Source organism: Ranitomeya imitator, chromosome 4 (genome assembly GCF_032444005.1).
Source record: "Ranitomeya imitator isolate aRanImi1 chromosome 4, aRanImi1.pri, whole genome shotgun sequence".
NCBI classification, from domain to species: domain Eukaryota; kingdom Metazoa; phylum Chordata; class Amphibia; order Anura; family Dendrobatidae; genus Ranitomeya; species Ranitomeya imitator.
In genome coordinates, this window is record NC_091285.1 from 642,542,181 (window position 1) to 642,567,636 (window position 25,456).

At 46.0% G+C, this 25,456-nt stretch overlaps 1 protein-coding gene across 6 annotated transcripts in view; it reads right to left on the reverse strand.

Moving 5' to 3' along the window:
- Positions 1 to 419: 419 nt before the first annotated feature.
- LOC138677063 (zinc finger protein 271-like) overlaps positions 420 to 25,456 on the reverse strand; it is a 29,118-nt gene continuing 4,081 nt past the window's right edge. The window contains exons 2-5 of one of the 6 annotated variants that reach the window (XM_069766893.1): positions 10,328 to 10,424; positions 8,907 to 10,186; positions 4,827 to 5,275; positions 3,411 to 4,328 (exon numbers count right to left, since the gene is read on the reverse strand). In XM_069766893.1, coding sequence (XP_069622994.1) covers positions 4,305 to 4,328; positions 4,827 to 5,275; positions 8,907 to 10,186; positions 10,328 to 10,335 — 1,761 coding nt within the window. In that variant the 5' untranslated portion in view covers positions 10,336 to 10,424 and the 3' untranslated portion in view covers positions 3,411 to 4,304. Of the gene's footprint in view, positions 631 to 716; positions 810 to 1,130; positions 1,220 to 3,410; positions 5,276 to 7,863; positions 10,187 to 10,327; positions 10,425 to 25,456 lie in introns of those variants that run through there. The other 5 variants (XR_011320858.1, XM_069766891.1, XM_069766892.1 and 2 more) reach the window with 5 other exon arrangements.

Consider the following 25,456-nt stretch of genomic DNA (forward strand, 5'->3'; position numbering starts at 1 on the left):
TCGTTTGGTCTGTTCCCGGCCAATGCAGCGGACAGAGTCGTCATATTTTAATGGTTGGTCACAGTCACAGACACCAATACGCCACAATGTCCCCGTTTCCCACTCCGGCCCGCCACCCCCTAACTCCTACACGCCCATACCTTCTCACATGGCTTCGCCCATCAGGCACCAAAATTATCGAACTGAAGATTCTGCGTATCAAGAATTGTGATTTAAATTTGTTTTTTACATTAATTTTTTTTTTATTGTCTTGTGAATATAGTGTGTTAAATAAAACCTTTTTCTTGAACTGCAATCTCGACAGCTTGATTGGTGTGTCTCGATCACAGAGACAAAATGGGTTCACAGCACTGTATGAGGGCAGAAATTCACGTACCAAAGAAATGTACATTTCTAAAAACAAAACATTGAAAATGGAATCAAAGTTAAAAAATTTTTTTTAATTAACAACATAACATTTATTAACAGGGAATAGTTTTTATTTTTGCCCCGCCTCCAACTGTTGGCACATGTCCCTAATCTTTTGCAACTCTCCCATTGCCTTATTCTGCTGCTCCTGAATCTGCGCCAGAGTCTCGAACAGCCTTTCAATACTGGCTTTTAGATCCACCATGGTCACACTGCCGGCTGCTGTTGGTCAGAAAGCATAACATAAATAACACAGTAGGGGGCCGTACCTGCAAACAAATCCAAATCACATTATTGTGGGAACCTACTAGGATGTTGAGGCATTGACACGGAGGGCACTTCGGGTTCTGAGTCAGTGTGGAATGCCTCGTGGTGGCGGCGGCGGCGCTGTGTCTTTGCCTCTGTGAAGGAAAAAAAAAGTTCTGTCAGCATATATGGCAAGAGTGACTGCGGGGGGGGGGGGGGTAAGAGGGGACCTGCAACCAAATCCAAATCACATTATTGTGGGAACCTACTAGGATGTTGAGGCATTGACACGGAGGGCACTTCGGGTTCTGAGTCAGTGTGGAATGCCTCGTGGTGTCGGCGGCGGCGCTGTGTCTTTGCCTCTGTGAAGGAAAAAAAAAAGTTCTGTCAGCATATATGGCAACAGTGACTGCGGGGGGGGGGGGGGAAGAGGGGACCTGCAACCAAATCCAAATCACATTATTATGGGAACCTACTAGGATGTTGAGGCATTGACACGGAGGGCATTTCGGGTTCTGAGGCAGTGTGTGATGCCTCGTGGTGTCGTCGGCGGCGGTCTTTGCCTCTGTGAAGGAAAAAAAAAAACTTCTGTCAGCATATATGGCAACAGTGACTGCAGGGGGGGGGGATATAACCATCCTTCGAACGGCATTTACTGTGTGCGTTCCTTCCGTACCACTCAGCCGTCACAAATGTGACCCTGTCCATAAACGGCAACACTATAGCGATGCGGATCGCGCGGCAGGACGGCGGAGTCAAGCTCCTCCTCTGGGCGTTGCCATTCAGGGTCATTCAACCTAAAATGGCGGCAAGATTATGTTCTGCTCCTCTGGGGCAGACAGAGCTCCTTTTTTTTGTGAGCAACATAGATGCCCTAGATTATGAGGGTCTGGAGAGTCGCCCTGCCCACCCAAACATCCACAAGCGGGAGGTGCTTGGCCGCATTAGCAGCATGATGAAGAGGTTTGGCGTCCGCCGCAGTGTGCTTCAGCTGCGGAAAAAGTGGGCTGACCTCCGCTACAAAACACCACAAATTTTTGCTGAGTTGCGTGCGGAGACAAGGCGAGGCAAGTACTAGTATGGGGGGATTGGGAGATGCACGCTGTCAGGATGGGGGGGATTGGGAGGGAGGCTCGCGCTCATGGTTGCCAACTTGACCTCAAATTTATTGATAAACATGCCCCGTTTTTGTAAAATGGACTTATTGTCCGAGAGGAATATGCGTTGTCCGTGACAAAAATGGTCAGGTAAGGGGTTCCCTAATCTCCACCACCATCTTTTAATTATTTAGATGTCCGTAATTTTTTGAATCTCGATTGACCAAAAATATTATAGGAGGAGGTTGGCCTAGTGATGAAATAATACGTGTCCCAAGACAGGCAGACCATTGAACACCAGAGCCCACAGACATGTCAGAGTATCGCACCCCTGTGAAGTGTGATCTCTATTTTAAGTTTCAGTATATTGTTAGCTTTGATCTGCAGCACTCTACATTTGTGTTTAAACATTGCGTTTCTTTACTTTATGTGTAGAGAGACAGCGCCGGCAACAGGTACCTGCCATTGCCAGCAGCACCACAGCATCCACCACCAGCGGGACCCCACAGTCCGTGACGTCACGTAAGTTAACAATCATTGATTACAGTTTTTCAACTGCATATGGGACATAAGAGGGTAGCGGAAATATTTGAAGACATAACAGACGCAGTAATGACCAGGCGGCCTACCACACCTCCACCATCTGTTGCGACCAGGCGCCCTCGCACCCCTACACCACCCTCAACACCTCCCTTCCGCCACTCATCTTCCTCCCCCGGGTCGGCGGCCTTCTCCCCAGAAGCGACCATACGTAAGTGACCAAAACAGCGAGCGCTTCCCAACGGCGTGTTCCATAGTTAACCAGATCTGTTATTATTTCCTTTTAGCTGCTGCAGCAGTGGCCAGATCTATGGGATGGCAAATAAGCAGCTCTGGTTCTGGCAATGAAGAACCGGCGTCCCTTCTCCGTAAGTATCAAGACAATACGAGTGGTTATCGGCAGGATGTCACAATTGACAACTAAAACTTTAAAATTAAAAAAAAAAAACATCGCCCTGTGGGGCCGGACCAAATTGAAATTTACAACACACTCAATTTGGTCCTGCCCCAGAGGTCGAGATGTATTTTCAGCGGAATCACCGTCTGTTCTCCAACCTCTTCTATCCACAGAACCGCCCACCGTGAGAGCTCCTGGCAAGACAACTGCGCCTGGAGCGGACAGCAGCGCTCCTGCAGCAGACAGCAGCGCTCCTCCAGGCTCAAGTAGAGCAGCAGGGCCTCACGCTGCGACACCTGTTGGGCCGTGGGAGGAGATAAAAAAAAATTTTTTTTTTGTTATGTAATATTTTGTTGGTAAATCGTTTAATACAAAAAAAATGTTACCAAAAAAAAAAAATCATCGCATTATTTAATGTTTATGGAGCTATAAGGGTTTACAACACCATTTTTTAGGCATCTCATTTAAAGTCATTTAGAGGGGTTTATATGATTGAAAATACGCATCTGTGTGGGTAAACCATTGTTTGGGTGCATGGCAGAGCTTGGAATGGAAGGAAGTCGCCATTTGACTTTTGAAATGCAATATAGACCTATCGCTATAACGTACTATCCCGTCAATGGGTATTAATTAGTCACAGGACACCTTGACGGCATAGGACGTCATATGGGATTAAGGAGTTAACCACTTTATCTAAAATGAACAACCAAGAATAACGGGAGTAATAAATACAATTAAATTTTATTACACAAAAGACAGTTACCTACTCAATTACATTGTGGACACGAAAGCATAACATACATATTGTTGAGTTAACGCTAAACAAAAAAAAATTTTTTATACGGCGTGATCCTGCCAGGGTACAGCTCCAGAACCATTAAAGTACAGACAGTATTTTTCTCGACAGTCCCTTGCATCGTCTGCCTGTCTGCCAGATCCCAGCGCTTGAAGAGCTGCTAAATTTTCTGGTATGGTGTACGCCATTCCCTGGGCACAATATCTCCGGTTCTTGGGTCCACTGCATCAATAAATGAAGGAGGAGAGTAGGAGCTGGTATCATGACGTCTCAGGAAATTATGGAGCACACAGCATGCCAAAACCACAAAGTCTATAGACGGCAGCTTCAAGTTGATAGCTGTGTGGAAAACTCTAAACCGATTCGCCATAATCCCAAAGGCATTTTCAACCACACGACGGGCCCTAGACAACCGGTAATTATAGATTCTGCGCTCCGCTGTGAGTGTTCGCTGCGCAAATGGCTTCAGCAGATGTGGATGAAGAGGGAAAGCTTCATCTGCGATGAAAACAAAATTGAGGTTTGCTTTTGTGTCTTCATTTTGTGGCAACTGCAGTTGATTGTTCCTCAAGCTTTCCCCAAATTAAGTGTATTCAAAAACACCACCATCGGAGACTCGACCATTCATGCCAACATCCACATCCACGAACTCATAGTTCGCATTGACAAGGGCCATGAGGATCACACTGAAATATCCTTTATAGTTGTAAAAAAAGGATCCAGAGTTGGCTGGTTGCGTGATGCGCACATGCTTTCCATCCAATGCGCCACCGCAGTTTGGAAACTGCCACAGCTGATCAAAATCGGAAGCAATCCTCTTCTAGTTATCCGCCATCCTGGGAAACTGCAAGATGAGAAGGAAACATGTACAAATTAGTTAAAATATATTGTTGTGCACATACACTCTCATGTGGACATCCTAGAGTGATTGACGCGCAGTATGGAGTAGTAAAACAAAGTCAACAATCCTGAGTATGCAGGTAGTCATTTTATCAGACGGCTTCACTGACTGAGAGGGGGTGCTAAACAATATATCGAAATAATATAACCTATAAAATAACGTTGGGAGCAGCAAATAAAAGAAGGGTGGCGCAGGATTGTAGCAGCACATGTCAGAATGGAGCCGCAAAACGGGAGCAGCACATGTCAGAATGGAGACGCAGGATGGAGCAGGATCGCAGCAGCACATGTCAGAATGGGGGCGCAGGATGGGAGCAGCACATGATAGGATGGAGACCATATACCAATAGAAATGCTCGCCACCAGGGCGTACAACGGGTTCAATAGCTAGTATAATATATCGACATAACATAACACAGCAGCAAAAAAAAAATAGTAGTACCTCCATATAATGCCTTAAGCTGTGCACAATGGCCTCGCATGTCTCCGGAATCACAACGCTCAGTAAAGGTCTGGAAACAGCAGCGGAAAACTGCAAATCCTGAAGAGACCTTCCTGTAGCCAGGAACCGCAGTGTCACCGCCAACCTTTCATCCACGGGCACGGCTGCACCCATCGGCGTATCACGCCTTTGTATGAGTGGCGTAACAGCAGCAAGTATAATCTTGAACGATTCCTCTGACATCCTAAGGTAGTTTCTGAAATCATGAGGGTTATTATCACGTAACTCTCTTATGAGACCCATGTGTGACAATGTAGATCTTTTCTGCAGCCAGCTCCGGGTCCACATGCGACGTTTTCGTTTAGGACGTCTCTCCTCTTGGAGACGTGCTGCCTCAAACACCAGGGCAGCAGCAACGACAGACCTCTCACCGGAAGTGAGCATACTTCCTAAAAAGAAAACAAACGTACAATAAATACACGTGCTTACAAAACAATGTTTTGACCATTGATCTAACTATATATGTTGCTACCGGCATAAACGGGGCAGTCCACCATGCTACAGCTCGATCTGTAAAAGGATTAATTGGGCCACGCTACAGCTGTGTACCTGAGGCTCTCTGGCCTACCCTACTCCCCATAAGGAACAATCGTCCACGCTCCAGCGTTTAACATGAGGCATCCCTGTTGAAGCGCAACATCTGCTACGCTGTAGTGTTATACATACCTCTTGCGGTAAAAGTCTGTAGTTTTAAAAGTCCAAGGAACCCAGTGAATTTAGGAGCTCTGTTTCCAGCACGTGCTCCAGAGAGAAAAGAATACAGCGCTCGACAGCTCCGGTTTTATCAGCCGGGAACAATAGTCCTTTGTCTGTCGAATGAGCACACAGTATTGTAGCGCCAAATCAGCACACAGGAGGTGGAGAATTCGGCACTCCTATGTAGCCAGCTCCTCCACCCATTACATCGTATACAATATCGTGCACACCTTGGTGCACGATGCGATCATGCCGCCACAGCGAGACACTTGACGACGAAAGAAAGTTTCAAACGATCTGCTACGACGTACGATTCTCAGCGGGGTACCTGATCGCAGTAGCGTGTCAGACACTGCGAGATCGTAACTATATCGCTGGAACGTCACAAATCGTGCCGTCGTAGCGATCAAAATGGCACTGTGTGACGGTACCCTAACTCTATCCCCATGGCACTGACTGATAGTGCTGAGTTAGCCAATGAAAGTGTGGAAGGAAGGAAGGGTGCTCCAGACCATTCAGCACCAATTACAGTGTTCAGACCAACTCATTTAACATGAACAAATAACATTTTCTATCCATTCTTAAACCTGAGGTTTTGTTTTTCTTGGCACATGGTCCAGTCATAAGGTTGAAGCTGACCGACTCCCTTTAAAATCCAACATGGAATTCCTTACATCTAAGTACATTCTGGCCTATTTTCTCTCAATCATCGTCTAAGCACTGACAAGATCAGATGTACACTCAACTTTAAAATTGGAACACCAAGAAGGAAAAGTCATGAAATTATCAATATCACTGGATGGATAAACATGTTAATGATATGCAAATGATAAAAAAGGGTAACAATTTATAAAATGTTGATTTATTCAGTATCAAGTATGAGCGCCACTTGCAGAAATTCCCACACTTTCATGTCTTAGCTGCTATCATTGAATGTATTAATGGTTGGCTCAGGATAGTTCTTCCACACTGAATGCACTTAACAAATCATCAAGATCTGGTCCTGGCGACTCCTTTTGCAATTACCGATCAATGATGTTGCAGATGTGTTTGAGGGGTGACATGACCGGAGACGCTGCAGCCCACAGTAGTACATTTGAGCCACGCAAGCATCACAATAGCAAGAGCAACATGCAGCCCGGCCTTGTTGTATTGAAAAATGGCTGCTGGCGCACTTTGGAGAAATGACTATAACTAGTTAACAACCTAATTAATGTAACGTTTACTTGTTAGTGTACCTAGAAGGAATACTAAAGGGGTCCAGCAGCCATACATTATGCCACTCTACACCATAACCCCAAGAGTTAGACTTTTGTCCTTCGCAAAGCCCTCTTCATGGTGTTACCCACATTGTCTTGTCAGGTTCTTAGAATGTATACATAAACCATAAGAAGGCTTTTGCCCGTCATTGGGGGTGGAGGCAGACGTTCAGCTAAAGGTGTTCCATTGACCTGCAAATGAGAATACAATGTAGGAGAAATTGGTCAAATTCTGCACCGCTGAATCATGTAGTCCAAAGGTATTATTAAAAGTGATTCTTACGTGGTATTTCCTGATGGAGTTCTTTGAAACTCAGAAACGCGTTGAATAAAGACCATTTTTAATAATACCTTTGGACTACATGATTCAGCAGCGCAGAATTTGACCACGTTCTCCTACATTGTATTCTCGTGGCTCCGTGGATCTGCTGCAGCGGATTTCTCCAATGCTTGTCTTAAGCCACGTCTGGTGAGTGATTTTAGATTTTTAGATTGCATTGACTGCTTAATGTCAGATAAAACCCTATTGCGCTATTTTTCTCCAACAGTTTTTATTGGCCTGCAAATGATATGCTTTCAAGAGCTACCATGGTGCATAGCAAGTTGGATATGGAGGCTGGAATAGAGGTTCAACTACTTCAGCGATGAGTTCCGTATTTATCTAGGGTGCAATGATAGCCAGAGTTTGGTTTGGGAAATGAGGGCAATGCCATTAAGAAGCCTATATTTTGCTTACATTTTTCATCATTTGCATATCATTAACAAATCTGTGATTCCCATATTTCCAAGACTTTGCCTTCTTGGTATTGTGATCTCAATGTTGAGAAGTGTTTATTATGCATGGTGCAACTGTATGGTGTCTGTAGTTGGCTAATGACATGGGTTGCCCACAGGTGACACTACTAAAATAGCTTTCTTCTTTCTGTTTTTCATACTTTATTCTACGGAGCATTGCACTTCTGCTCATTAAGAACTTTCTGGGAGCCAAAACACGATCAAACTTGTAAAGAATCAACCATTCCTTCTCACATTGGCTTTATTTTAGTTTTCGAGTTGGTAATTTCTTCAAACAAATGTTTTAATTCTAGCTCTAAAATGTTGAAGCCAACAAAAATGTCCTCTAGGTTATGGATGTGGCCAAACAGAAGTCATCCATCCCTCATCCTTACAAATATTTTAACAAAATTGTAAGTTAACCATTTTCTTCTTGAGGCGAGTCTATGTTTTAAGGCATCCACATCTGTAAAAGACTAACATCAGCCACAAGTATCAACAATATGTTAAATATATAATTTATATTACAATTAACACTTAAATTCACCGAGTTAATCGTCTGGTTACATTAACACTGACATAATCAAATACGCTAAAGAGATGAGACCACAGCAATGTACATTCACATGTTAAAAAATTAAAGACCAAAAGGTCTGAAGGTCCATCGAGCTGTCATAGTTTATGTGCAAAACATTTGGTAACTTCCACGCAACAATGGAACAATGACAAGTTGGAGAAGTCAACAAGTTCTGTAATACAGACATGTACAATTCAGGTTTATTTAGAAATGTGGATCCATGTAACTTTGGATTAGGCACACATATAACGTGATTTTCTAGTCACTATGATGCAAATAAATATTCAGATCTGTTGAAAAGTGTGATAGTGCTATTTCTTGGTTTCTGAAATAAGGCATGAACAGATATCTGTAAACTCCTCGATGTACAATACATTTAGGCCTTCTCATAAATTACAGTAGCTGTTTAAGACTCTTTAAGGTCCATTTTGGGGTCTATAATATGAGCTGGTTGTTTACCTCTACGGTGGATTCTCTGATGTTTAATTAGTGTTGAACAATCTGTAAAACTTCTTCCGCAATCTTTACACGTGTACGGCTTCTCCCCAGTGTGAATCCTTTGGTGTTTCACCAATGTAGAACTATCTGCAAAGCACTTTCCACAAACCTTGCAAGAATAAGGCCTCTCCCCAGTGTGAATTCTTTGGTGTTTAATTAAAGTGGAGTTGTCTATAAAGCTTTTGCCACAGTAATTACACACATAAGGCCTCTCACCTGTATGGATTCTCTGGTGTTTGACCAAGGTTGAGCTGTCTGTGAAGCTTTTACCGCATTCCGTACATGCAAAAGGTTTCTCTCCAGTCTGGAAGCGCTGATGAACAATGAGGTGGGAATTACAAGAGAAGCATTTCCCACATACTGTGCATGTGTATGGTTTCTCCCCTGTATGGGTCCTCTGATGGTTCACCAGTGTTGACCTGGCAGCAAAGTTTCTCCCACACAGAATGCAGGCAAAAGGCTTTTCACCAGTATGAGTCCTCTGGTGTTTCACCAGGGATGAACTGTCGATGAAACCTTTTCCACATTGCGAGCAAGTAAATGGTTTGTCCCCAGTATGTGTCCTCTGGTGTTTCACCATAGCGGATTTTTTTGTATACCTATTTCCACAAGTCATGCATACAAATGGTTTCTCTCCGGTGTGTACGCGTTGGTGTATTACAAGCGTTGAGCTGTCAGTGAAGCTCTTTCCACATTCCTGGCAAATGAAAGGCCGTTCTCCTGTGTGAGCTCTCTGGTGCACAATAAGATGAGAGTTACAAGAATACGTCTTTCCACACTCTTTACACGCATAGGGCTTCTCTCCAGTGTGACTTCTACGATGGACTACTAAGGTTGAGTTCTCAGTAAACCTCTTCCCGCATTCCGTGCATTCAAATGACTTTTCTCCTGTGTGGATCCTTTGATGTTTCACCAAATTTGACCTGTCTGTAAAACTCTTCCCACACTCGATGCAAGTGAAGGACTTTTCTCGAGTGTGAATCCTATGGTGCTTTACCAGATTTGACCGATCCGTAAAACTTTTCCCGCAAACGGTGCACGCGAATGGCTTCTCACCCGTGTGAATTCTCTCATGTTTTACCAAGGACGGACGGTCCGTGAAACATTTTTCACAATAGGAACAAGAGTAAAGTCTCACACCCGCATGAATCCTTTGGTGTATGACCAGGTGCGAGTTATAGGAGAAAGTTTTTCCGCAAACGGTGCATGTATGGGATTTCTGACCCCTATGAGTCTTTTGGTGCTTCACAAACAGTGCACTGTCTGTAAAACTCTTCCCGCAATCTATACAAAGGTATGTGGTCATTTCCAACACATTTCCAGTTTTGGGATCTATGGAGTTGAAAATGTTGTAGCAGTTGTCAACCATTCTGGTGTAAGTCATGTCAGGGTGGACTTGAATGTTGCTAATATACTTTTTCGACATCCTCTTTTCGGCTTTTTGAAATGATGTGGTGCATGGTTCTTGTAGTTTACGGTACTTATCAATACAATTTCTGTTCAAAACAAAGCAGAAAACAAGAAACTTGAAATTACTCAAAAAATACCAAAGAATCTTACAAAGCGTGTCATTCTAAAAGGGTGAAACTTTACGTGCAGACGTCAGGCACCTATTCAAAAAATGACAAGACACATACACAAACATTTACTGGAGTCATCATCATCATCAGATCCTGTAGTGTTTAGTCTTTCGCTCTGCGATGAGCCTTCATCTTCATAATACATTGTGATAATCTGGGGAAAAGAGTTGTGTCATTATTGAGACCCATGAACTAACACCTGTGTGCAAGACCGAGGTAGGAGTTATTTATCTGGACACATTACTAAAATCTCAGTACCTGTCATTTGTTTAGATGGCGAAATCTTACAGGAAACTATCGGGAGGTTTTAGTATCCCCAACTAGTCTATGCTTAGGTGGCTGTAATGTAGATTAAATCCATACCTTTGCTTTTTGCAATTCTATATTCCTTTCCCAAGTAATCGCTTTTTGTAATTTTTATGTAAATCAGCTTCAAGTGCAGGGGGCTTGGCCTTGCACTTACAGCTGTCTGGCCTCTCCCCCTCTTTCTCCACCTAAGGCCATCCTCTGGTCACTGAATGACAGGTCACTCGTCTGAATGACTTGCCTCTTCCATCAAACAACTCACACAGGTACCATCACTCTTTGGAGTGGCCCATGTGTAGATCCCTGGTCGGCTGGCATCAGTAGCGGCCGGTCATGTAACCGCAAATACACAGTTTGCTTACTTCCGGTCACATTTTGACTAGAAATGTCCTACCTCACACATTTCACTTGATTTGAACGAGGTCTAATACGTCTAGTCGGCACATGACCCCATGTATGCAAATTGCATACTTTTGGTCACGTGCCTGTCTGCTGGTAGGCTAGTATGTGGCCTTATATATCACTAGATGGTGGCCCAATTCTAACGCATCGGGTATTCTAGAATATGCATGTTTACTTAGTATATTGCCCAGCCACATAGTATATTGCCCAGCCACGTAGTATATTGCCCAGTTACGTAGTATATTGCCCAGCCACGTAGTATGTTGCCCAGTTACGTAGTATATTACCTAGTAACGTAGTATATTGCCCAGCCACGTAGTATATTGCCCAGTTACGTAGTATATTGCCCAGCCACGTAGTATATTGCCCAGTTACGTAGTATATTACCTAGTAACGTAGTATATTGCGCAGCCACGTAGTATATTGCCCAGCCACGTAGTATATTGCCCAGCCACGTAGTATATTGCACAGCGACGGAGTATACAGCACAGAGCCAAGTAGTAAACAGGCTTAAAATAAAAAATAAACATATACTCACCCTCCGTTGAAGTCCTGGCCCTGTGTGCGGTGCACGCGGCAGCTTCCGGTCCCAGGGTTGGTATGGGCGCAGGACCTGTGATGACGTCGCGGTCACATGACTGCGACGTCATGGCAGGTCCTTGTCACATACCATCCTTGCCACCGGAACCTGCCGCTTGCATGGAGCGGTTACCGGAGCGTCGCGAGGAGCGGGAAAGGTGCCGGAATGTGAGTATATGATGATTTTTTATTTTTTTAATTATTTTTAACATTAGATCTTTTTACTATTGAGGCTGCATAGGCAGCTTTAATAGTAAAAAAGTTGGTCACACAGGGTTAATAGCAGCGTTAATTGAGTGCGTTACACCGCGGCATAACGCGGTCCATTAGCGCTGCCATTAACCCTGTGTGAGCGCTGACTGGAGGGGAGTACGGAATCGGGCACCGACTGCGGGGAGGAAGGAGCGGCCATGTTGCTGCCGGACTGCGCCCGTCGCTGATTGGTCGTGGCAATGGTCGTGGGCGTTTTGCCACGACCAATCAGCGACTCGGATTCCATGACAGACAGAGGCCGCGACCAATGAATATCCGGGACAGACAGAAAGATGGAAGTGACCCTTAGACAATTATATAGTAGATGGTTATGGGCTGAAGTCTAGGGACCAGGGCTGGAATCTGATAACTTAAGAATCTGGGCTGGGATTTGATAATTTACGGGCCTCGACTGGAGTCTGATAATTTAGGGGCCTGGGCTTAAGTCTGATAATTTAGGGGCCTGGGCTTAAGTCTGATAATTTAGGGGCCTGAGCTGCAGTTGGGCCTGGGTTGAAGTCTGAAACATTACGGTCTTGGTCTGGGGTCTGATGCCATATGGATGTAGTCTAGAGTATGATAATTCAGGGGGTTGGTCTTTAGCCTACTAATTAAGGGACCTGATAATTAAGGAGTGTGGTTTAGGATCTGATGAACAAGTTCTTCTTCTCCAGGGAAGAGTGCATTAAATGTTTGCTATTGGACCCAGTCTAGGTCCCGTCTTCTTCGGATAGGAAGATAATAGCAACAGGATGACGTAGAGCCATAAAAAAATTACACTGTTCTATAGATTTTCAGAGGTTGTCAGGTTGTTATGTAATGACCCAATTCTTAAAGGTTTTGACCTCCTGAATTCAAATCTAACAATGAAAAGTGTTTTCCTTTTACTGCTACATGTAATTAAACGTTTCAGTACTTTGGAACATTATTTTTGCAAATATGAAGATGCAAAATATTTTTTTATGCCAATCTTCTATTTATTCAGAGGAAAGGTAGCAACAATTCAGGTAACAAAAAGAAGTGTAAATACTACTATAAAGTTACAGAAATCACACTACAGTATTTGCTCCTCATTCAGTGATGACTCCTTTTTGCTTGTCTCTTGTACTCCTGCATCAGATTATTCCTTACAATCGTCCAGTAACAGTAATCTGCAAGCACTGAGGGATTCCATTTCCCTTGATGTCTTTTCTCCATAGCCATGAAATTTTGGTGAAATGTCTCACCGAGCTCGTCGCTCACTGCTCCACAGTTTGGTGGAAAAAAGTCTTAAAGTTAATTATTGTTATTACGTGAGAAATGAATCTTTAACCCCTTCATGACCTGGGGATTTTCCGTGTTCGTTTTTTGCTCCCCTTCTTCCCAGAGCCATAACTTTTTTATTTTTCCGTCAATTTGGCCATGTGAGGGCTTATTTTTTGCAAAACAAGTTGTACTTTTGAACAACCTCATTGGTTTTAGCATGTCGTGTACTAGAAAACGGGAAAAAAATTCCAAGTGCGGTGAAATTGCAAAAAAAGTGCAATCCCACACTTGTTTTTTGTTTGGCTTTTTTACTAGCTTCACTAAATGCTAAAACTGACCTGCTATTATGTTTCTCCAGGTCATTACGAGTTCATAGACACCAAACATGTCTAGGTTCTCTTATCTAAGTGGTGGAAAAAAATTCCAAACTTTGCTAATAAATAAATAAATAGCACCATATTCCGATACCCGTAGCGTCTCCATTTTTCATGATCTGGGGTCGGGTGAGGGCTTATTTTTTGCGTGCTGAGCTGGCGTGTTTAATGATAGCATTTGGTGCAGATTCGTTCTTTTGATCGCCCGTTATTGCATTTTAATGCAATGTCGCGGCGACCAAAAAAACGTAATTCTGGCATTTCGAATTTTTTTCTCGCTACGTCGTTTAGCGATCAGGTTAATCCTTTTTTTTATTGATAGATCGGGCGATTCTGAACGCGGCGATACCAAATATGTGTAGATTTGAATTTTTTATTGATTTATTTTGAATGGGGCGAAAGGGGGGTGATTTAAACTTTTATATTTTTTTCACATTTTTTTTTTTACTTTTGCCATGCTTCAATAGCCTCCATGGGAGGCTAGAAGCTGGCACCACTCGATCAGCTCTGCTACATAGCAGCGTCTGTTAGATCGCTATGCAGCAAAAATGCAGGTGTGCTATGAGCGTCGACCACAGGGTGGCGCTCACAGCAGGCATCAGTAACCATAGAGGTCTCAAGGACCTCTATGGTTACCATTCTGACGCATCGCTGACCCCCAATCATGTGACGGGGGTCGGCAATGCGCTCATTTCCGCCCGCCCGGAAGCGCCGGTTAAATGCCGCTGTCAGCGTTTGACAGCGGCATTTAACTAGTTAATAGTGGCGGTGAATCACAATTTCACCCGCCTCTATTGCGGGCACATGTCAGCTGTTCAAAACAGCTGACGTCCCGGCTTTGGTGCGGGCTCACCGCCGGAGCGCTGCATCAAAGCGCGGTATCTGACCTCAGATGTACTGTCCCATCCGAGGTCAGAAAGAGGTTAAGGAGATGTTCCAGCCAAGATCCTTATATGTTTTGACAAGATTTTCCACAAGCTCTTTGATAATTTATCTGCTCTTGATGCCAGCCTCACTAATGCGAATGCTACCCATACAGCCTTTTCCTTGCCCTGCAACAAATGGAGAAACTCCTCATCTTGAAGCTTAAGAATTTGAGGTCCAATAAAGACTCCTTCCTTAATCTTTACTTCACTCATCCTTGGAAATGTACCAATGAGATATTTGATGCTTTTGCATTTTTATCCATTGCCTTTACAAAGTTCTTAATTAGGCTCAACTTTATGTGCAATGGTGGTAAGTAGTGATGAGCGAACGTTCTAGGAGGTGTTAATCTGAGCATGCTTGGGTGCTAACAAGGGACTTCAGCGCTCTCAAATATGTTCGAATCCCCGGGCCTGCATATCTCGAGGCTGTTCGACAGCTGCAACACATAATGAAGAAAGGTTCCAGCATCACTAATTTGCAAAGTTTAAAGGATTCCATAATCAATATACAGCAACGCGTTTTGAACGAGCAAACTGCATTCTTTGCCAGAGCTGTGACAAAGAACGCAGCTTGGGTGTTCGAAATGCGTTGCTGTGTCTATATTGATTATGGAATCCTTTAAATTGGAATAAACTTTATACATTGATGAAGCTGGAACCTTTCTTCATTTTCGTACTTCACCAAAAGAGGTCCTTTGAGTTCCATGCTTCAGGACACCTAAGCCTTGGTGAGCTGGTTACCTCTTTCTTAAAGGGAACCTGTCACCTGAATTTGGCGGGACCGGTTTTTGGTCATATGGGCGGAGTTTTCGGGTGTTTGATTCACCCTTTGCTTACCCGTTGGCTGCAATATTGGATTGAAGTTCATTCTCTGTCCCCCGTAGTACACGCCTGTGCAAGGCAATCTTGCCTTGCGCACACGCAGTATGCTTTGCCCAACTGTGGGCAAAGCCGAAAAGCATTAGTGCACATGCGCCGGCGCACTATGTCCTGGAACTATTACGCGGTGATCCGGGACATAGTGCGCTGGCACATGTGCACTAATGATTGCCTTGCGCAGGCGTGTACTACGGAGGACAGAGAATGAACTTCAATCCAATATTGCGGCCAGCATGCAGCCAGCGGGTAAGAAAAGGGTGAATCAAACACCCGAAAACTCTGCCCATATAACCGAAAACCGGTCCCGCCAAATTCAGGTGACCGGTTCCTTTTAAGACATGCAGGGATTGCCTAATAAACAGCCGCAAGACAAGCAGCAGTGGGGACTCGAACATATAATTCAAACATGTTGAAGTCATTTGGTTAGCACAGGAGTCATAACAAAATCTTATGTGGTCAACAAGTGCAGGGTGCCAGACATTTTTACTCCGTGACTGAAGTGAATGTCGAAAAGGCCAGTCTCTTTTACTGTAGTGATCTTCTCTTGCACGACTATTCCACTCACACAGAAAGCAGCAGTACATTGTATATCCACCCTGGAGGCCAAGTAAGGCTACTTTCACACTAGCAACAGTACGGGACCGTCGCCATGCGTCGGCCCGACGCACGTTGTGAAAGAAATGAACGGGGGCAGCGGATGCAGTTTTTCAACGCATCCGCTGCCCCATTGTAATGTCCGGGGAGGAGGGGGCGGAGTTCCGGCCGCACATGCGCGGTCGGAAATGGCGGACACGTTACATGTAACTTTTTTTGTGCCGACGGTCCGCCACAACACGACGCATCCGTCAAACGACGGATGGCCATACGTTGCAAATGCAAGTCTATGGAGAAAAAAACGTATCCTGCTGGCAACTTTGCAGGATGCGGTTTTTCCCCAAAACGACGCATTGCGAAGGCCGTCACGCGACGCTAGTGTGAAAGTAGCCTTAGAAGGCAACCACCCGTACAGTCACCACAGAGGAGCCACAAATGTTGGTCATAGTTCAGGCACATCAAGAGCTCTTTCATGTTGTCTCAGGTTTCTGTCACGTGGCTGCATAAGCAACTAGAATTGAAGGTAGCGCATTGCTATTATAATGGCTTTTAGGCTTGCTTTGGCCTAATCGATGAAGAGCCTCCATTCCTTTTGATTATGACTTCTCTTCAGAGCTTCTATTAAATTGTTAATAATGTTGCCTGCCACAAGATCGCTCTCAATGAAGAAGTCTTGGACATGATCTTTATTCACTATTCTTTATCACGGTTGCGAAACAAAGAAGCCCGAACCTTGCCCACTAGGAGATTCCACTGTTGTAGCCTGGAACTTAAGGCCGGCGTCACACTTGCGAGTTTTACGGACGTAAGAGCGCAGAAACTACGTCCGTAAAACTCGCAAAAAATACGGCACAATTATTCTCTATGCCCCTGCTCCTGTCTGCCGTATTTTACTGATCAGTATTATACGGCTTTCTACGGCCATAGAAAATCGCAGCATGCTGCGTTTGTCACCGTATTGCGCAAATAAAACGCCAATGAAAGTCTATGGAAGCCCCAAAAATACGGATTACACACGGACCAGCAGTGTGACTTGCGAGAAATACGCAGCGCTGTTACAGAGAAAAGCCGGTAATTCAGCGCGGTGTACAGTAAAATCACACTGACAGCTTACAGTAGAATAGGTAGAATAAATATGTACACATAGAATAGGTATATATATATATATATATATATATATATATATATATATATATATATATATATATATATGTCAGTGAGACACATATATGTATATATATTCTTACTTCATACAGCCGCGATACAGCAAAAAGCCGGTAATTCAATTACCGGCTTTTGCTTTCTCCTTCCTAAAACCCGACATGATATGAGACATGGTTCACATACAGTAAAACATCTCATATCACCATTTTTTTGCATAATCCACACTACTGTTAGTAGTGTGTATATGCAAAATTTGGCCGTTCTAGCTCTTAAAATAAAGGGTTAAATGGCGGAAAAAATTTGCGTGGGCTCCCGCGCAATTTTCTCCGCCAGAGTAGTAAAGCCAGTGACTGAGGGCAGATATTAATAGCCTGGAGAGGCTCCACGGTTATTGGCCCCCCCCTGGCTAAAAACACCTGCCCCCAGCCACCCCAGAAAAGGCACATCTGGAAGATGCGCCTATTCTGGCACTTGGCCACTCTCTTCCCATTCCCGTGTAGCGGTGGGATATGGGGTAATGAAGGGTTAATGCCACCTTGCTATTGTAAGGTGACATTAAGCCAAATTAATAATGGAGAGGCGTCAATTATGACACCTATCCATTATTAATCCAATTGAATGAAAGGGTTAAAAAAAACACACACACATTATTAAAAATTATTTTAATGAAATAAAAACAAAGGTTGTTGTAATATTTTATTTAACGCCCAATCCAATCACTGAAGACCCTCGTTCTGTAAAAGAAAAAACATAATAAACCAACAATATACTTACCTTCCGCAGATCTGTAAAGTCCAACGATGTAAATCCTTCTGAAGGGGTTAAAACATTTTGCAGCAAGGAGTTCCGCTAATGCAGGCTGCTCCTTGCTGCAAAACCCCGGGGAATGAAGCTAAATATAGGTCAATGATCTATATTTAGCTTCATTTGCGGTGAGGCGCCCTCTGCTGGCTGTTCATAGATCGTGGGAACTTACCTAGAAAGCTCCTAGGCTTTCTAGAAAAGTTCCCACGATCTATGAACAGCCAGCAGAGGGCGCCTCACCGCAAATGAAGCTAAATATAGATCATTGACCTATATTTAGCTTCATTCCCCGGGGTTTTGCAGCAAGGAGCAGCCTGCATTAGCGGAACTCCTTGCTGCAAAATGTTTTAACCCCTTCAGAAGGATTTACATCGTTGGACTTTACAGATCTGCGGAAGGTAAGTATATTGTTGGTTTATTATGTTTTTTCTTTTCCAGAACGAGGGTCTTCAGAGATTGGATTGGGCGTTAAATAAAATATTACAACAACCTTTGTTTTTATTTCATTAAAATAATTTTTAATAATGTGTGTTTTTTTTAACCCTTTCATTCAATTGGATTAATAATGGATAGGTGTCATAATTGACGCTTCTCCATTATTAATTAGGCTTAATGTCACCTTACAATAGCAAGGTGGCATTAACCCTTCATTACCCCATATCCCACCGCTACACGGGAATGGGAAGAGAGTGGCCAAGTGCCAGAATAGGCGCATCTTCCAGATGTGCCTGTTCTGGGGTGGCTGGGGGCAGGTGTTTTTAGCCAGGGGGGGGCCAATAACCATGGACCCTCTCCAGGCTATTAATATCTGCCCTCAGTCACTGGCTTTACTACTCTGGCGGAGAAAATTGCGCGGGAGCCCACGCCAATTTTTTCCGCCATTTAACTCTTTATTTTAAGAGCTAGAACGGCCAAATTTTGCAGATACACACTACTAACATTAGTAGTGTGGATTATGCAAAAAAAAAATGGTGATATGAGATGGTTTACTGTATGTAAACCATGTCTCATATCATGTCGGGTTTAGGAAGGAGAAAGCAAAAGCCGGTAATTGAATTACCGGCTTTTTGCTATCTCGCGCTGTATGAAGTAATAATATATATATATATATATATATATATACACATACACAGTATATATGTTTTTTTTTTTTTTTTAACACATGGATCCCTTGTATAGGCGTATGTCGGTTTGGCAAGCCTGCGATAAAAACACGCAGTACGGCTGCCATACGGATTACATACGGAGGATGCCATGCGCAAAAAACGGTGACACACCCTGCCTACAGAGGAGCTACGGACCACTATTTTCGGGACTTTTCAGCGTATTACGGCCGTAATATATGGACCGTATTTGCATACGCTGAGTGTGACGCCGGCCTAAGAGTTCAGCCTTATTCTTGGGCAGATCCAAATCTCTAACAAGATCGTTCGGTTCACTCTGTTATAAGGCGTGGTTCAGCTGAGGTTGCTGATCCAAAGTCTGGGTTGTGAGATGAGGCTTCATGACACCAAGCGCCCTCTTCTTCCTCACTTGACCCAACTGAAAATGTTTCTGGTGGTTCTGGAGCCGGCAGTTCTTCTGTATGTGGCACTGGGCGTATTGCAGAGGGAAGGTTTGGATACTGTAAAGTCCACTTCTTCTTTGAAACTCCTTTCCTGATGGGGGGCACCATGCAGAAATAGCAATTGGTAGTGTGATGGGTCGGCTCTCCCCAATCATTGGGACGGCAAAAGGCATAGATTGCCTCTTCCCATGTAACCACTGGGTAAGATGTGATGCCCATGTATTGCAGCATATGTGTGGAGCCCAACTCTTGTCCTGATCTCCTAATCTGCAGCCAAACCACAGGTTGTAGGCTTTCCTTATCATGGTAGTCAAGTTTCGCCTTTGTGACGCAAAAGTGACTTCTCTGCATATGTAGCAAAAACTATCCGCTTTGTTAATGCAAGAAAGAGACATACCGTATATACTCGAGTATAAGACGAGATTTTCAGCCCATTTTTGGGGGGTTGAAAGTCCCCCTCTCGGTTTATACTCGAGTCATACCCAGGGGTCGGCAGGGAAGGGGGAGCGGGGGCTGTGTAATTATACTCACCTGCTCCTAGCACGGTCCCTGCAGGTCCCCGGCTCCCCAGCTTCTTCCTGTATTGAGCGGTCACATGGTACCGCTCATTACAGTAATGAATATGCGGCTCCACCTCTATGGGAGGTGGAGCCGCATATTTATTACTGTAATGAGCGGCAACGGTGACCGCTCAGTACAGGATGAAGCTGCGGCACTGGGGAACCAGGGACTGCACCGTGCCAGGAGCAGGTGAGTATAACGGGAAGGGGGAGCGTTGCGCGATATTCACCTGCTCCCCGTTCCGGTGCCGCTCCATCTTCAGCGTCTTCTGCAGTGACGCTCAGGTCAGAGGGCGCGGTGACATGGTTAGTGTGCGTCCTCTGCCTGAACGTCAGTGCAGAAGACGCCGAAGATGGAACGGCGCCAGAACGAGGAGCAGGTGAATATTGAAAGTGCTGGGGGCCTGAGCGACAGAGAGGTGAGTGTGATTTTTTTTTTTTTTCGCAACAGCAAATGGGGCAAGTGTCTGTATGGAGCATCTTATGGGGCCATAATCAAGGTTTGTGCAGCATTATATTGGGCAAATGTGTCTATGGAGCATCTTATGGGGCCATTATTAACCTTTATGCAGGATTATGTGGGGCATATTTTAATATGGAGCATCTTATGGGGCCATCATAAACTTTATGGAGCATTATATGGGGCTCCTGATTCAATATGGATATTCAAAAACACTTAACCTACTGATGTCTCAATTAATTTTACTTTTATTGGTATCTATTTTTACTTTTGACATTTACCGGTAGATGCTGCATTTCCCACCCTAGGCTTATACTCAAGTCATTAAGTTTTCCCAGTTTTTTGTGGCAAACTTAGGGGGGTCGGCCTATACTTGGGTCGGCTTATACTCGAGTATATACGGTATCTGAAAAAACATAGAAACACGTCAATATGCTAAGAAACTAAGCTAAGAAATCCAAAAACTGTATACCTTACACAGAGAGCATCTATAAAAGTAGGTGCAACCGTAATTAGCATTATGTCATCAGAATGGAGTTAGAGTTGTTCAGTTGGTCACCTTAAAGTGAACCTGTCATCAGGATTCTGCACAGTAACCTACAGTGTCAGGTCGGCGCCGTTATACTGATTAAACTGGTACCTAGGTTGCTGAAATCCATTTTGTGGTTGTTCAATCTTTATTTTCAGTTTATGAGATTCTTGTGCTCCGTGGCGGCCTCTGTGGGGGTCTTCATGTGATGCTCTGCTCTCATTTTCAGCCATATGGGCTTAAATGACAGGTCAGTGATCATTCAGTGACCTGCCTCCTATATTAAATACTGCACTTATGCAGTTCATATTGTGGTCTTTGGAAAAAAAAATTAATTACAATATATACACTAGTATACACCGAGGCACCTAATTTTGCCACGTAAAATTGGGTAAGCTTACTAACTCGGGTATAAGCCGGGTATGCATGGTCCCCTCAACTCTGTCCTGCTATGCACGGCTCCCCCGGCCTGTCCTGGTATGTGTGGCTCCCCCTATTGTGTGCATGGCTCCTCCGTCCTCCCCCCCCCCCCGTTGTGTGCATGGCTCCTCCGTCCTCTCCCCCGGTGTGTGCATGGCTCCTCCGTCCTCCCCCCCCCCCCCCCCCCGTTGTGTGCATGGCTCCTCCGTCCTCCCCCCCGTTGTGTGCATGGATCCTCCGTCCTCCCCCCCCGTTGTGTGCATGGCTCCTCCGTCCTCCCCCCCGTTGTGTGCATGGCTCCTCCGTCCTCCCCCCCATTGTGTGCATGGATCCTCTGTCCTCCCCCCTGTTGTGTGCATGGATCCTCCGTCCTCCCCCCTGTTGTGTGCACGGTTCCTCCGTCTTCCCCCCTGTTGTGTGCATGGCTCCTCCGTCCTCCCCCCTGTTGTGTGCATGGCTCCTCCGTCCTCCCCCCTGTTGTGTGCATGGCTCCTCCATCCTCCGTTGTGTGCATGGCTCCTCCGTCCTCCCCCCTGTTGTGTGCATGGCTCCTCCGTCCTCCCCCCTGTTGTGTGCATGGCTCCTCCGTCCTCCCCCCTGTTGTGTGCATGGCTCCTCCGTCCTCCCCCCTGTTGTGTGCATGGCTCCTCCGTCCTCCCCACTGTTGTGTGCATGGCTCCTCCGTCCTCCCCCCTGTTGTGTGCATGGCTCCTCCATCCTCCGTTGTGTGCATGGCTCCTCCGTCCTCCCCCCTGTTGTGTGCATGGCTCCTCCGTCCTCCTCCGTTGTGTGCATGGCTCCTCCGTCCTCCCCCCTGTTGTGTGCATGGTTCCTCCGTCCTCCCCCCTGTTGTGTGCATGGTTCCTCCGTCCTCCCCCCTGTTGTGTGCATGGCTCCTCCATCCTCCTCCGTTGTGTGCATGGCTCCTCCGTCCTCCCCCCCTGTTGTGTGCATGGTTCCTCCGTCCTCCCCCTGTTGTGTGCATGGCTCCACTCGTCTCCCCTGTCCTTCTCCATCCTCCTCGTGCTATCGCTACACGTCCCCGCATCTCTCTGTTGTCCTGGCGAGGCAGCTTGTTCCTGTGTTCAGCGGTCACATGGTGTTAGGGCTAGCGGAACGCACCGAGTAGAAATAGATATTTATTATTAATGGTGCGTTCGCAGCCCGGGGTCCACCGTGCAGGGAGAACCTGCTGCTAGTGAATGGTGGCACAATATGGCGGTGTAGACTAGCTCTGTTACCTCACAGAGCAGCCGCGAGAGGAAAGCACTGCGCCCTGTTAGCCTCACAGGAGCACAAGCTTACTGCCAAGCTGATAGCAGTCTGTGGTTAAGCAACACGCAATCTCCTCACCGGAGAAGCCGGTATTCTAGGGGCTTATTTCAGCCGGGTCCCTGAACACACTCATACAATCTCCTCACCGGAGGTGCCGGTATTCTAGGGGTTTATTTCAGCCGGGTCCCTGAACACACTTATGCTAACCACACTGGCGCAAAGCACATATGACTTGATACTAGAGCATGGCCGTGCGGTCATGCGCAGTTTATATAGCTGCAGCACAGGAAGTGGCTATAGAACTTTTGCCCTTCCAAGACCTGCCAAGAGGACCAATGGAATGTGCCGCAGAGCCTGAGCACATGACCCTCGATCTCCAACGGGAGATCTTGCCCTGGGCATGCTCAGTGTGTGCAGATAAGGACTTAGTCCCAGAGAAGTCCGCTCGCTGCTGACCAGTATAGGCTTTAAAGGCAGAAGCTGGAGAAGCAGCAGTAACTCTTCTCACAGAGTCAGACTGAGCGAGACGCTGGGATCGACGTCCCTGCTGAGCAGACTCCACTGCGGCTGGAGGAGAATGGGAGACCGCAGCGGAGATGGATCGAGATTCCCCCTGTGCAGCAGAGGAAACTCGACTCCTAACATTACCCCCCCTCCTAGGGCCCCCCCCTCCTTGGGCCTCGCTACGTTCGAAGGCAGCAATGAGCTGCGGAGCCCGAATGTGCTCAACAGGCTCCCAGGACCTGTCCTCGGGACCATAACCCTTCCTGTCCACCAAATAAAATTTTTTACCACGCACCACCTTGCACCCCAAAATAGCGTTCACCTCATAATCGTCCGAAGACGAACCCGATATCCCAGCAGATGACTCAGAGAACCGGGACATATACACGGGTTTCAAGAGGGACACATGAAAGGTGTCGGTGATACCCAGGTGTGGCGGAAGGGCCAAACGATAGACCACAGGATTAACCTGCTCGAGGACCTTGAATGGGCCCAAGTAGCGAGGAGCAAATTTAGTGGACTCAACTCGCAGCCTGATGTTACGGGCGGAGAGCCACACCAAGTCGCCAGGAGCAAAGGTCGGGGCAGGGCGCCGATGTGCATCGGCGGAGGACCTCATTCTCTCCTTCGAGGCCCGAATGGCATCCTGAGTGCGGTCCCAAATGTCCCGTGCCTCCACTGCCCAGTCTGCCACCCTGGAGTCAGCAGAGGACACGGGCATAGGCACAGGAACCCGCGGATGCTGGCCGTAATTAAGGAGGAAAGGAGTCTGACCGGTGGAGTCGGCTACAGCGTTATTAAGGGCGAACTCTGCCCATAGTAATAAAGATGCCCAGTCATCCTGCCTGGCAGAAACAAAATGTCGTAGATATGTGACCAGAGTCTGATTGGCCCTCTCTACCAACCCATTCGTCTCGGGATGATATGCGGAAGAGAGATTTAACTCAATGCTGAGAAGACGACAAAGCTCTCTCCAGAACCGAGACGCAAACTGGGGACCCCGGTCACTGACAATTTTGTCTGGCATGCCGTGTAGGCGGAAGATGTGTCTTATGAACAACGCTGCCAAGGCCCGTGCAGAAGGTAACCGTGGGAGCGGCACCAAGTGCACCATTTTCGAGAAATGATCGGTAATAACCCAAATGACGGTACAGACGCGAGACTTGGGCAAACCCACTACAAAGTCCATCCCGACCATCTCCCAGGGCCTGTCTGCCACCGGCAAGGGATAGAGTAACCCAGACGGCCGTTGTCGAGGAGACTTATTTTTGGCGCATGAGACACACGCCAGAACGTAATCTCTGACATCTCGCAGCATATGCGGCCACCAGTACGTCCTCGCCAGCAGCTCAGATGTCCTTTTTGTCCCAAAGTGTCCACCCACCCTGGAGAAATGAGCCCAAGAGAGAACCTCCGGTCGCAAATTTATGGGCACAAAAGTCTTGCCCGGAGGCACAGACTCAAGCGACACCGGAGCCACGGTTCTCAAGCTCTCAGAAGGAATAAGCCAAGGCTCTCCTTCCTCCTCCTCAGATGACACAACAGAGCGAGAAAGAGCATCAGCTCGAATGTTCTTCTCCCCAGCGACATAATGGAGGGTGAAGTGGAATCGGGAGAAGAATAAGGACCATCTGGCCTGGCGAGAATTTAGCCGCTGGGCTGTTTGCAAATATAGCAAATTTTTGTGGTCTGTAAATACTTGAAAGGGAAAACGAGCCCCCTCCAAGAGATGTCTCCACTCAGAGAAAGCCAATTTCATCGCTAGCAACTCCCTGTCCCCGATGGAATAATTCCTCTCCGCTGGTGTGAAGGTCTTGGAGAAGAAGAAGCACGGATGCTTCCGACCTTGAGCATCCTTTTGGAAGAGGACTGCTCCAGCACCAACGGAAGAGGCATCCACCTCCATTATAAACGGCTTATCGACATCGGGACGATGTAGAATGGGAGCGCTAGCAAAATGAGACTTAGTAGAAGAAAAGGCCCTGGAGACCTCTTCAGACCACACTTTGGGATTTGCTCCCTTCTTGGTGAGGGCTACCAAGGGAGCTACCAAAGTTGAGAAATGGGGAATGAACTGGCGGTAATAATTAATGAACCCCATAAAGCGCTGCACCGCTTTAAGTGAATGAGGTTCTTGCCAGTCCATCACAGCCTGTAGTTTGGCAGGATCCATAGCCAATCCCTGGGCAGAGATGATATAGCCCAGGAAAGGTAAAGACTCCTGCTCAAACACACACTTCTCCAACTTTGCGTAAAGAGAGTTTGCCCGTAAGAGGTCGAAGACTCTGCCAACATCTCTCCGGTGGGAGTCAATATCTGGAGAGAAGATGAGAATATCATCCAGAT